The sequence below is a fragment of the Ursus maritimus genome, unplaced genomic scaffold (genome assembly GCF_017311325.1).
Source record: "Ursus maritimus isolate PB19 unplaced genomic scaffold, ASM1731132v1 scaffold_28, whole genome shotgun sequence".
NCBI lineage: Eukaryota > Metazoa > Chordata > Mammalia > Carnivora > Ursidae > Ursus > Ursus maritimus.
The window spans coordinates 19,424,806-19,438,779 of NW_024425341.1; the positions used below are offsets into that span (position 1 = coordinate 19,424,806).

General features: G+C 43.4%; 1 protein-coding gene across 1 annotated transcript in view; it reads left to right on the plus strand.

Moving 5' to 3' along the window:
- Positions 1–1,364: 1,364 nt before the first annotated feature.
- The window catches only part of LONRF1 (LON peptidase N-terminal domain and ring finger 1), a 37,998-nt gene continuing 25,388 nt past the window's right edge, over positions 1,365–13,974 (plus strand). The window contains exons 1-2 of the mRNA XM_040643328.1: positions 1,365–2,094; positions 13,387–13,505. Coding sequence (XP_040499262.1) covers positions 1,380–2,094; positions 13,387–13,505 — 834 coding nt within the window. The 5' untranslated portion in view covers positions 1,365–1,379. The remainder of the gene's footprint in view (positions 2,095–13,386; positions 13,506–13,974) is intronic.

Sequence of the window (13,974 nt, forward strand, 5' to 3'; positions counted from 1 at the left end):
CATATAAAGAAGGATGTTAATTAAACGTTAGCCAATTTCAGGCACAGCACACTCAGGTTAACATTCCATTTACCAGCTTCCTTTACTTTGAAAATCTCGTGTAATGTATTTCTACAATCTAACAGAGTAACCTAACAGTGAAATGAGAGAAGGAAGCAGAGCCTCTGTGTGTTATTAGCTGTGTGATTTGGGGCAGGTAACCTTCCCTTTCTGGGCCATTGTTTCTAACCATCTGAAAAAGGACTAAAAGTTCTAAGTCACTTCCAGCATTAACAATCTAGTAGCCTATAATCAAATCTATATTTTTAGCTGAGAGCTTTAAACTCTCTGACATCAAGTTTAAAGGAAATATAGTCCATTATACAAAACCCAGATCATTTTTTTTTCTTCTGTTGGCGATACCGCAGACCCTGCTTGGGTTGTAGTTTTATTGTGAATGACATATGAAAATTATTCATCTTGGTGGTTTCCCTTTAAAAATGTCAAATATAGGCCTTAGCCAGCTGTGGAGCATTGAATGAGATGTGAAGAGTGCCGTCTGACACCTTGGGAACCTGCGGGTTTTCTTCCTCCAGATGGGGGTGAGTTTTAAACTGGAAAGGCAGCAGTAACTTGCCACTGTGGAAAACTGCCTTGCCGTCTGGAAGCAGTCTGCTCAGGAACGTGGGTGGGGTTATTTTGTTTCTAAAGTTGACCTAGCCTGGACTTGAGGAGTCAGTAAGTCATCAGACTGACTTTGCGCTTTCTTAGGTCCTCTGCCTCGATATGTCCATCTGTAACTTGGGTGTAAAAAAATGCAGAAGTGCACCTGACATCTACTCGGGGAAGCTCCCACTGGCCCGGAGGAGAGGGCGGGTCCCCACTCAGGACGTCAGGGGAGTGCTGGCGATCTGGGCTTTAGTCCCGGTAGGCAAGCCGCCGGCAGAAAAGCACCCACGAAGCAAGCATTAAGGAGAGAAGTCTTGGCAGGTGAGGGTAGGCGTCCAGCGAAAAGGCGAGGGGCGGGTGGAGGCCTGGGCTCCTAGAGCCTTTGTTCAATTACAAGCCAGGCCCCTGTTTCGGGAGAAGCCAATTAGATCCCCGCTGGGGGATCATCTGACCTCGCGTTCCTCCCCAGGAGGGGCTTCGGAAGGGGCGGGGCCAGGCGGTAAGCTCCTCCGGGACCCCAGGCGCAGGCCGTGCGGGGGAGTCCCGGGCACATCAGCGAAGCTCCGCCCCGCCCCGCCAGGCCCCGCCCCCGGGGCTTCCCGGGCGCGCGCCGCCCCGCTGTGTCCGCGCGCCACGCCCCCCAGCTCGCGGGCCGCGTGCGGAGTCGCGCGCCCCGGAGGCTCCGCGACCGTGGCGGCGGGCGGCGGCGGAGGAGCAGCCCTCCGCGGGCCATGTCTTCTCCGGACGTGGCGAGAAGCTCCCCAGGAGGGAGCCGGGAGATGGCCCCCACGCCGCGGAGCCGGGGCCGGTTCTGGGAAGTGGGCGGCGGCAGCGGCAACCGGCTGGAGCGCGCGGCGGCGGAGTCGGAGCGCTGGGAGCTGCTGCTCCGCCGCGGCGAGCTGCTGGCGCTGGGCGGCCACCTGAAGGGAGCGCTGGAGGCGTACGCGGCGGCGCTGCGCCGCGGGGCCCCGGTCAGGCCCGAGTGCCTCGGCACCCTGGTGGACTGCCTGGTGCTCAACTACCGGCTCCGCCACGGGCTGGGCTGGAGCGCGACCCTGGCAGCGGGCACGGACCCCGGTGCCGGCGGGCTGCTCAGCTGCCTGGGCTGCCGGGGCTTCCTGAGCGAGCCGGTGACCCTGCCCTGTGGCCACAGCTACTGCCGTCGCTGCCTGCGGAGAGAGCTCCGTGCCCGCTGCCGCCTCTGCCGGGACCGGCTGCCGCCCGCCGCCGCCACTGATGCTGAGGGCACCACCCCGCGGCCGCCGCCTCTGGCCGCCGCCATCGCCGCCTCGGGCTTCAGAACCAGCGTCGTCCTCAACCACCTGGCCGAGAAGTGGTTCCCGGGCCAGCGGGAGCGAGCCCGCGCGGCCGGCCGGCTCGGGGAGCTGCTGCACCAGGGGCGCTACCGGGAGGCCCTGGCCGCCGCCTGCGAGGCGCTGCGAGCAGGTGACCGTGCGGGGATGCGGCGTGGGCCCGGCCGACCCCACCCTCCTTTCCCCGACGGGCGGGCTACCCGGAGCTGGTCTGCGCCCCAGGGAGGCTTCTCTGCCTCACCGAGGCCCGCCTGCCTCCCGCTTGTAGGGTTTCGGGGTCCTGGAGGGTGTGGGAGGGGGCGGCGCCCCGGGGTGCTTCGGTCACAATGGGGATCGCCTTCGGAGCCGACTGTGACGCGGCGCGGGGAGGGGCGCACAGGCTCGGGGTTCCCTCGGCCGCGGCCTTGCGGTCTGAAGGGAGCGTCCCGAGCGGAGCGGGTGGTCGGGGCGAGGCCGCAGGAGCTCGGGATGGGGTGGAAGTTGGGCGAGCCGGCGCGGCCGCTCGCTTCCTGCCGCGCTCTTTCCTGTAATTGGTCGGCCAGGCCCGGCCGGGCCGGGCCAGCCGCGGGCAAACGACCGCCGGGGCGGCGAGAGGATCTCCAGCCGAGGCTGGGCGTGCAACGTTTACCGTCGTACCCCACAAAAGTCACTGGGGCAATTGGAAGCCGCGGGAGGGCAGAATTGCATAAGCTGGGTGGGGGTGGGGGTTGTGTAACGGGTGACGTCGGGTGGGCGTGGCGGGAGCTCGGCGCCCGCACCCAGCTCGGGGAGGCCCCGCCGGCCACTGGGCTTGGGGTGGGTGTCGGAGCTGCCCGGGGGTGTCCAGGCTTACCTGAAAATGTCTGCAGCATTGGTTCCTCCTGATGGTTTACCTATCTCTTCCAGATCATACTTATTTCGTAAACACACGTGTGCTTACTTTTCGAATACCCCTAGTTCACGGTAAAGATGAAGAGGTAGTCTCTGATGAGTTCTTTGACACGCTTGTTTGCCTTTCCACTCTTGATCAAGCTGTGGGGAAAAGCCTTTTAGATCTTTTGTCTGTTTCTTCACCTCCGAGAAGCAGCTTCGGCTTCCAAACCTAGGTTAGCGCTCTTAAGGTGGTTTTAGGTTGTAGAAGGGGACACTGCCAGACTTACCTAGGGAGCATGGAGAGTTCTTTATTATCGGTGGTTCCCCCACCAGGGGGGATTTTTACCCCCCAGGGGACATTATCTAGAGCAGTATCTGGTAATACCTGGAGACGTTTTTGGTTGCCACCCCTCGTGGGAGTAGTGCTGGTTCATCTCGTGGGTAGAGGCTAGGGATGCTGCTAGTGCCCCGGACAGCCTCCCACACAGTTACCAGGCCCAAAATGTCAATAGTGTCGCTGTTAAATCTTGTGTTAAATAAGCATATTTCAAGATGGGTGTCTTTACTGGCATGAAATAATGTTGGAGGGACTAATCCCGGAGAAAGTAGACATCTAAAATATAAACTGATATTAGGTATTAGGTACATTTTAAACTGTGTAACTGAAACTCTGTTTTTGTTGGTCTTTTATCCTAAGTGCTTAGTCATTTTGAACTAATGACAATATATTTTTTAATACCTTCAGAGTTAAAAACATAAACTTGGCATATTTTCATAGTCTTTCAGTGTCTTTATGGGCAGTGTAGACAGTCATAAAATGGAGTAGAACAACAGACCTAGAACAAAAGAAAACTAGTTGGAATACAAAATTCTGATACAGACAGCTCCGCCTTTCTGGGTAAAAAGAGTTTGAGTGAGGAAGTGTAGACCATCTAGGCCATGGTCCTCGTTTTAAAAATGAAACAGAAGCTAGGGCGGTGAAATGACTTGTCTACAGTCACACAGCTAGCTGGTTGTAGAGGCAACATTGTATCCTCCATTTCTCCTACATGTTGCACCAGGGTTGGTCCTGGCTTTATAGCTCATCCACTGAAAATGTTTGACAAATTTCCTGGAAAGTTTTCTTTGTTGCTAGGATAAAATAAAGGCTGAAACTTACTGATAGCACTATGCGGTATTAAATGCTGCATCTATAAGAATTAACTGAGGCACTTAATAAGAATTCAGGTCTTATCTACAGACCAGTGAGCACACTTACTAATTTAATGTCTGGCTTAATGTTCTATAACCAGTCATCTTAATTAAGGAAGATTTGGGCCCTTGGATTGAGGATATTATTTTTAACAGAAAAAAAAACACCCCATATTTACTCTCCTTTTTTAAAGACAATTTGCATGGTCAGCATGGGAATTTTGCCTATTCAGCTACTTAAATCTTACTTTTGTGGAACTAGAACTCAAGTCTTCTTTCACCTCATTAGCCTATTTTTCCCTCTTCTGAGGTCTTTCAAAAATTAATTCCATACTCAAAAATCTGTGTGAATGTTACTAACAAGGATAACTTTTCATCCCATACATTTTTAGTGCAACATAGGGGAAAAAAGTCTTAGAGTTAACAAATTGTAGTTGGTAAACTATAGATATCAAGTGGGGTAAATAAAAATGTTTAGTAGAGTTATAAATCTGTAGTTAGGCTTTACCTTTTTCAGAGTCAGCTAGTTAACTAGATAGGCATTTGAAATGTGTTTATGTAATTGTACAGTTGTAGTTACTAATGATACTTTTCATTATTGTTGATAATGAAAAAAGACCTTCACTATAATTTCTTTGTAGAATTCTTATGAAAAACTAAATATTATTAACTAGAATAAGATAATCTAGTCTGCAGTTAGCCCACACCCGTCCAAATTTATCCCTGTTGACAAGAAAGGAAAGCTTGAAAACCTTTTCCAAAATCAGAAGTTTCCCATTGAGATTACATAAGTGTCTGTTGAATTGAAATATATTTAGATAACATTTAATCTATTGATCTTTTGGTATTAACTCAGATGTTTCATAACTTTCTGTCTCTTTAGTATTCAGGGCTATTATGTAAAAGTCTTTTCTGTGTTGAATCTTTATACTTAAGGGCCTATTGAAATGATCCCACTTTGCTATTTTCCTTTTATTTTTAATGAATTTTTACACTGACTTGCCTTCTCCCTATATACACCCCTGTCTCCCAAAAGAAGACAAAAGAACACTAATTTACAGTTTGACCTGGTTTTGAAAAAATAAAGATCATAAGGGGGAGAACAGTTCTTTTAAAATACTTGTAAATTTTTGTCTTTAGTATTAATTATGTAGTCATTGCCTATTATCAAGCATTTAAAAAAATGTTATGTATCATTTGATCTTCACAAAGAATCCTATGGAGTATCCTTACCTCAAGGAAATTGAGGCAGCTGGCAGTGGAGTTGCAGTGTGGCCTAATGGTTAAAGCTGTTCACCTTGGCGGCTGACTGCCTGGGCTTGCGTCCCAGCGCAGCCCTCGCTTGCTCTCTGACCTTGGGCCGGGTGTCTAACCTTTCTGTTTTGGTTTCCTTATTTGAAAAGTGAGAATAGTGTCTCGTAGCTAGATAACTCATAGAGAGAAAACGGTAGTAACACGGCTGTTGGGAGAATTGAGATGTAAAGTGCTTAGAATGGTGCCTGGTAGAATAAATGCCTAGTAAATATTAATTAAAATTCTTTTAGGGGCGCCTGGGTGGCTCAGTTGGTTGAGCATCTGCCTTCCTCTCAGGTCATAATATCAGGGTCCTGGGATCCAGCCCTGAATTTGGGAATTGGGCTGCCTGCTCAATAGGGTGTCTGCTTCTCCCTCTGCCCCTCCCCCTCTGCCTGCTCATGCTCTCTCAGGCTCTGGCTTGCTGTCTCTCTCAAATAAATAAAGTCTTTAAAAAAATACAATTTTAAAATGTAAAAGTTGTGTTACAACTAGAAGATGATTTAGCTAAAATTAAAATCTGAATTTTATGATGTTAAGTCCTGTTCTCTCCTCTCTCCCACATTAATAATATTGCCAGAATCAGGGTTAAATCCTGATTCTAGCCTATATATGTGAATCAGTAGTAATATTTTAGCATCCATCAATAAAATTCAGATACTGAAAGGCTTTAGTTATAAAAAGATGAGTCAAATTATAGGTAAATACTGAATACACTTAAGATGTAAAGGTGTTTAGTATCTTAACTAGTTCAATATGAAGAGATTTAAATTTAATTAATCAGTAAACTTAGTATGTCCTAACTTAATCTGTAAAACACTTGGAACAGTAAACATTGACATTTATATGGTGTTTCATAGTTCACAAAATATTTTCATTTCCGTTATCTTAACTGATCCTTACAAAAGATCATGTGAGGTAGGAGGGCAACTTTAGCATTCCTGACTCACAGACTGAAGAAGAGAGCTCCAAGAATTTTAAGTGCCTTTCTTGAGGCAAGTAAATAACCAAGTTAGAACTGAAAGCAGAAGCACCAGGTGTATGGAGATTGCTTCTAAGACTCAAATTGATTTTAAAAATTAGCATATAAATCATAAATCTCACGCATTCTTATTCCCCAGGTATTTACTGAGTACTTACTACATACATGGCATATTTTAGGTGCTGGAAATACAGATGTGGACAAAATAAACACCCTGTCTTTATAGAGGTTGTATTCTTTTTTAATTTCTTTTAAAATCACAGCAAATTGGTATTTATTGAAAAGGGGTTTATTGCTTAATTGACCTCTAACAAACTGAGCCTATATACAGTAGATGTCTGATTCACCTTTTCTTTAATTCAGAAGTCACTTTAAGGATTTTTGCAATGCCTCAGGGTCCCTTCAAAGATCAGTTACAATGGCATGTTCTTATTGATCTAGAAGATGAGAAAACGGGTTATGTAAATATTAAGTGCTCTGTTTTAAATAATTTCCATGTTTTTAAAATCTGTTCTTTATTCATCAAACAATGCAAAATTTACCAAAACTCTTTTATCTTAGATTTCTAGTTATTTGGTGTATTCAGAATTGTTTTTCTATTTAGTGGACTATTTCTAAGAGGCTTAGATACATTCAAGTGAAAATTTAAATGAATTTATATAGTATTCTATGCCTTGCATTGTAAAGATATTTTTTAAAACTGTTACTATGTTTAACTGTAAAAGGTGAATTACTTTAATTACATTTAATTACTTACACTGTAAAATGCAAGACAGAAGCTTCTGTTCAAATTCCCACCACCTCCACCCCCGCTTTGGTAGGATGGGATCAGTCTTTTTTTTTTTTTTCCTTTCCCTTCCTTTTGTCCAGTCTGTACTACCAATCCCTAAAGATGTTTCTCACCTGGCAAAGCTTTATTTGGGTAAAAAAAAAAAAAAAAAAACAACAACAACAACTTCTTTCTAATGCCTTGTATTGAGGGCTAATCTCATTGCTATTCAACTTACTTTGAAATATTTTGTAATATTAATAATATGTCTTGTTTATTGAGCATTTGTGTGCCAGGCATTGTGTTAACAGTCAACATGCATCGTCTATGTAGTCTTCACAATAGTCTTAAGACGTAGGTGTCACCAGCATTGTATAGGTGAGGAGACTGAGTTTTAAAGAGTAAGGTAAACTGTCCAAACTGGAATCTAAACCCAGGTGTTCTGAATCCTATGGTTATGATCTTAAGTATGCCAAACTACTATTCTTAGACTTTGTTAATCAATCACTAATAACTTGTCAATTGGCAGCTTTTAGTTTAATGATTTATTTATTTTATTTTAGAGAGACAGAGAGCATGAGGTGGGGGGAAGGGGCAGAGGCAGATGGAGAGGGCAAGAGAGGATCCCAGGCAGACTCCACTGAGCGTAAACCCTGGGTGGGGGCTCAATTTCAGGGCCCCAAGATCATGAGCTGAAATCAAAAGTCAGCTGCTTAACACACTGAGACACTCAGGGGGCTTTTATGATAACCAAGCCCTACCATACTGAACTTGAAAGTAACAGAAGTAAAGAAATTTGGCATTTTGGTTAGCCACTGAGATTGTTGAAATAGCTCAACATATAAATCTAAAAAAAAGACACGCAGAAGAATGAGTAAAAGATTATGAACATGGAATGTTTATTCTTGTGCATAAACAGTCTAGCCAATAAATATATAGTTTCAAAGGTCAGACTTATTAAATGCACATTAAAGCAATGATTTTTTTTTTTGTATTTTTCTAGGAAACAAAAATACACAGCTTTTGGGAGTGTAAAATAAGTTTTTATAAAGGGAGGGCTAGCAGAATGTATTGAAACGTCGTATATATAATTTTCTACACAGCCATTCAACTTTACAGACAGTGACTAAGGAAATAGATATGTAAAGGCATACAGATGGTTGTTTATTGTAGTACCTTTTTTTTTTTTTTTAGATTTATTTATTTTAGAGATAGAGCACACAAGTGGGGAGGAGGGGCAGAGGGAGAGAATCTCAAGCACACTCCCCGCTGAGTGTGGAGCCAAAGCCTGGGCTCCATCCCAGGATCCTGAGATCATGACCTGAGTGGAAATCAGGAGTCTGACGATCAACCAGCTGAGCCACCCAGGGGCCTCTGTGGTGCTTTTTATATTAGCAAACATTGGAAATAAAAACTGCTGAGTAGTGTATTTTTAAATAGATTGTGAATTTGGTAGGATATTTTGCAACCATTTAAAGTTATGTGGATTTAATTACATTGACCAAAAAGCAGGTTGCAGACTGTATTTAGGGTAGAGTTCATAAAACTATGAAATTAAAAATGTAATCTGCACACATAGGAAAAAGCTATAGGTTCTAGGCCAACACTGGTTATTTCTTAATGGAGGGAAAAAGATGTTTCTTAATATTGTAGCTTTTTCAGATTTTCTAAGTAAATGTTCTATAACTTTTATAATCTGAAAACGTTTCTTGAAGATGAACTAAGGAAACAACCTTAGGATTGGAGCAAAGATGAGTAATTGGGATTCTGGAGTTTCCTCAGCCCGTGAAATGCCTCGGCAGCTTAAGATCTGGTTTCTTCAGATGTGAAGCAGAATTTTATCTCAGTTTTTTTATGTGCCTGATGACTGGCAATATTACTGGGTCTAAGAGAAGAGGAAATGGGAGCATGAATTAAGGAGCATAAGGGGATAGATTTTAATGAATTTCCCCTTGTTCAGCAAACATTTAGCAAAGCCAGGATTTGAGGACACAAAGACAGGAAATAATGGAGGGAGCTCAAAAATAGATTTTAGACTGAATGCAGTGCACATACAGTGAAGGAACACAGTCCTAATAGCCAGCAGTTACAATGTACCAAGCCGTCTTCTGAGTCTTTTGCATGTATTAACTTACTCTTGAGTAATCCTGTGAGGTAAATACTGTTATTTGCAGAGGTGAACAGCAAGAACTCTGGAGCCAGACCGCCTGAGGGAGAATCTTGAATCCACTACTTCCTAGCTTTTTGATCTTGGGCAACTTACTTAAACACTCTGTGCTCAGTCTCCTTATCTGTGAAAATGTGGACAGTGTTAGACCCACATAGGGTTGTTCTGAAGGTGGCAAATCATTTAGAACAGAACATAGTAAGTGGTGTTTCTTCAATAAAAATAAATCTTAGAAAACACCCTCAATTTTGTAGCTGAGGAAACAGGTACAGAGGTGTTTGCCAGTATGCCCCAGGCACAGTGGGTAAGTGAGGGGGCCAGAAGTTGAATTCAGGCAGTGTGACCTCAGAGCTCCTGCTCTTGATCCTTAGTGATGTGCCAAGGGAGGGTAGACTCAGAAGGAAGCATCTGGAGAAGAGACTGGTGAGCTGAGTCCTGCTGGATGAGAAATAGTTCCCCAGACCAAGGCTAGGTGGGGGTATCGAAGTAGAGCTCTGACAAGGAGGGAGTTGTGTGAGCCAAGGAAGGAGGCATGAAATAGAATGGCAGACATGGGGCAGGGTGAGGTTAGGAATTACTGGAGCCTAAACTGGGAGGTTGATAATGACAGGAAGTAAGGCTGGAGAGAGGGGCAGGAGCCGGGTGTGTAGGAATTTGTATGTTGTACTAAAGTACCCATCTAATCATCTGGATGGTGAAGATAAAGGTAAGACAGGAGGTAGGGAGAGTGGTTAGCAAGTTATTGCAAAAATCTTAGAGATTTGGATCCGGACCCTTACTAAGGCTGTTAGCAGTAAGATTGGAAAAGACCAGGGACAGATTGGAGAAAGATTATGGGAGGTAAAATTGACAAAGTTGGGGATTTGATTTGAGAAGTCAGTGGTGTTACTAGTAGAGAATACAGTAAAAATACCTTTTTTTTTTTTTTTAAGATTTATTCATTTGACAGAGCACAAGCAGGGGGAAGAACAGAGGGAGAGGGAGAAACAGGCCCCTCGCTGAGCAGGGAGGCCGGTGTGAGGCTCGATCCCAGGACCCTGGGATCATGACCTGAGCCAAAGGCAGATGCTTAACTGACTGAGCCACCAAGGTGCCCCAAGATTTTTTTCTTTTTTCTTTTTTCTTTTTTAGTGGAAATGTACTGAGTTTGAGGAAATTATAGCAAGCAGTTGGAAATTTGGTGAATCTGAAGGCAGGTTGAAAAGCTCAGAACTGAAGATAAAGATCTGGGAGTTAAATCATGTTTTTAGTACAGTTAGCCTAAACCACATCTTTGTATTTCTTTACTTTTTCAACAAATTGGGTCTGTAATATGCCAGGCACTAGGGTACCTGCAGTAGTGGCCTGAGAGGCCCCTCCCTGATAGCATGCTCAGTGAGGTGACTTGTTCACTCCAGGGTCCTCAAGGCCAGGTGGAGAACATACTGGAAACATTTGTTGACTCTTTCAAACTTGGAGTTACTAACACAGCTGGGCTGATAGTTGCTTTTTGGGTTTTTGTTTTGGGGGGGTGGTTTACAGTTGCCTTTTGCAAAAGTTTACATGGATGGCATACACTGTTTGCTTTGATGATTCAGGGGTCTCAACTAGTGCATCTGACTCTCTTTTTAGAGTTAAGGGTTTGGAATAAGTGGGTGGGGTGACCCTAATCTCTTAAGAAGCTTTAGGAATTTCAACTCACTTGATGAGGTGTTTTTTTCCCCCTTATAAAGTCATTTAAAATAATTATTCCATTAAGATTTGAAGTTCTTAATAAAAATGTTACCTACGAAGAATTGGGGAACAAGACTTTTAAAATCTAGCCCTCTTGTCATTTTATGTGTACCTTTTCTCTTCTTCCAATACATACTAACTTTTTAGGCCCACCTTTAGGGATCTCAAGAGCCTGTGTTTATGTTGAGAGGAGAGGGGAAACGGTCTTTGTTCACTTTGGTCAGAGTGGAGAAGTGCAATACGTTGGCTGGGTGTTGTCAGCGACAGGCGTCCTCGGACGCTGGCTTCAGTGCTAACCAGAGGAGGCTGGACTGAGTGGTGAAGGCATTGATGAAAGGGTTTGATAGTCAAAAGTTTCGAATGTGCATCTCATCAAGTGTGATGCTGGGGGGACCTGCTGTAAAAGAAAAAATTGAAATAAAAAAGCCCCTAAGGGGGCGCCTGGGTAGCGCAGTCGTTAAAGCGTCTGCCTTCGGCTCAGGGCGTGATCCTGGCGATCCGGGATCGAGTCCCACATCAGGCTCTTCCGCTATGAGCCTGCTTCTTCCTCTCCCACTCCCCCTGCTGTGTTCCCTCTCTCGCTGGCTGTCTCTCTGTCACATAAATAAATAAAATCTTTAAAAAAAAAAAAAAAAAAAAAAAAAAAAAAAAGCCCCTAAGGGAACCAAGAATGGGAAGGGCTGCTTGCTGCAACAGTGAACTTCCTCTCTCTGAGATGCAGAGAAGGGGGTCTCAGGGATACTGTTGGAAGCGCCCCAGCTCTGGGGGAGCAGTCCTTAATGGGTCAGGGTTTGTTTTTTTGTTTTTTTGGTTTTTTTTTGATGCTTTTGCATTGACTGCTCATTCTTGGACTATTTTGGCCTGTGCTGCTCTCAATTTTCTGAACTCCAGTTTTTTGTCAAATCAAGATTACATGATCCCATTTCACAATAAAATAAAATTTTCTAATTGGATTGTAAGCTCTTCAAAGACAGGGATAAAATAAAATCTTTTGAACACCTACAGGGTCAAGTTTTGTACCAGGGCTCTTCATTCTTGATTGATGAATCATATTGAGCTCTCAGTTTCCATGTGTTTTTATTCAGAGATAATGGTTTCCAATTATATTACTTTAAGAAACAAAAGACAAAATATTCTAGACATGTCTTTTTTATTTAGGAAGCATGAAATATTTTCTTGAAATATTTCATTCTTCTTTGAAAATTGTCATTGGTATAAATTCGAAGGAACAATATAGTCCCAATTCTTAAGCATCAGCTGAAAAAGGCCAGTCTCATTGCTGAGAGTTATCTGTAGGAAAGCAATCATTTAAAAAGTAGAGTGAACCAGGGAGCTATTGCGTTTTATAATAGTTTTTTTTCTTTTTTTAATGAGGCATTATGGGTCTTTATACCCTTTTCACAATAAGTGCTTTATTTCATAAGCATATATTTTTGAAGGCTTCAAAGATGAATAGCTTTAAAAGAAGAGTCAGATTAATTTTGTCTGTAGATGAGCTGAAGATTAGTTTTTGGCTTAGACTTCAGTTTTAAGAATCTCTGTACCTGTAACAATTGATGGTAGTGTCACGGGTGATGCCAGCTGACTGAAATTCCGAATGCCAGCGGATACTAATTCGGTTTCTCAAGTAAAGATGTAGAGGATGGTAGTCAAATTATCAACAAAGCTTTTTTCTCTGAAACATTTGAAATTAAATCCGTTTGGGAATGATCCAATACCATTTTTGCTAATGGCAGGAATTAAAATTTTGACCTCTTTAATTATCAACCCATTTCCTCCAGAATCAGGACCATTGTACACGCTCCTAAGTTTGAGCCTTGGTCAGGCTTTGTTACTGTGGGATATCCGTGTGCAGTAGTTGCACAGATGGTTGTTTGTAAGTGAGCATTTAGAAATTAAGGTATAAAAAAATAAGATTTAGGGGAGCCTGGTGGCTCGGTTGTTAAGCGTCTGCCTTCGGCTCAGGGCGTGATCCCAGGGTCCTGGGATCGAGCCCCACATCGGGCTCCTACGCTGGGAGTCTGCTTCTTCCTCTCCCACTCCCCCTGCTTGTGTTCCCTCTCTCGCTGGCTGTCTCTCTCTCTATCAAATAAATAAATAAAATCTTAAAAAAAAAAAAAGATTTACCACAAAAAGGCAAATCTTCTAAACATCTAAGACCTGTTTTTCCAATCTGTACAGAATGCCCTATTTTAAGAAAACACTTGTTTTCTTAGAGGTGATTATTCATATTATAAAATATTTCCAGTACTTAAAAACCATCATTTCCTGTGCTAAAATTGTCTACATATAGTCATACGATAGAACTTCTAGATAAAATTCGACATGTAAGTGGGTTGCACCTATACTCTACTTTGGTGGTTGTTGGCTGGAATCACTGAGTTCTTAATCTAGTATGTATTTTGTGGATTGGATAATAATATTTTAAGAATAAACCTTTATAAAATATTTGTTTCAGAGCCCAGTGATGTGACTCTAAAAATTTACCGAGCGGAATCATACGCTGGTCTCCAAGAGTTTAAAGCAGCCATAGAAGATTTAAATGCAGTTCTCTTTCAACTGCCAAATTGGCCTGAGGTAAAGTTACTGTTTTACATTTACATACATTTAAAAATTTCACCTGTAGGGAACATGCATTTGGTTATGGTTAAAAGTTTTAACGAAACAGATTTGTTGACTCTTTAAATAAAATAGTTCTAGAAATCTAGGGTTAGTGTTTTGAGTGGATGCCTATCTACCAATGTTTTAAATCATAAGAGACCTTTGTTTCCTAACAAAAGAACAACCCGATTTTAAGGCACAGAGAAAAAAGATGAGAGACTTGAGTGTGCATAATTTCCTCAAAGAGATACAACTGGTCCCACTGTAAAAATGGATCCGAATTGAAAATCGATGGAGGAGGTATATGGATAGAAAGAGAAGAGGTCCTTCAGGCTGGAAAATGGAGGCATCATCGTGGGGACCAGATGAGGCAGTGATTTAATACAGTGAATGGGGACAAAGGAGGTTGCCTTGCCATATGCTTTTAAAAAAGACTTGAGGCAAA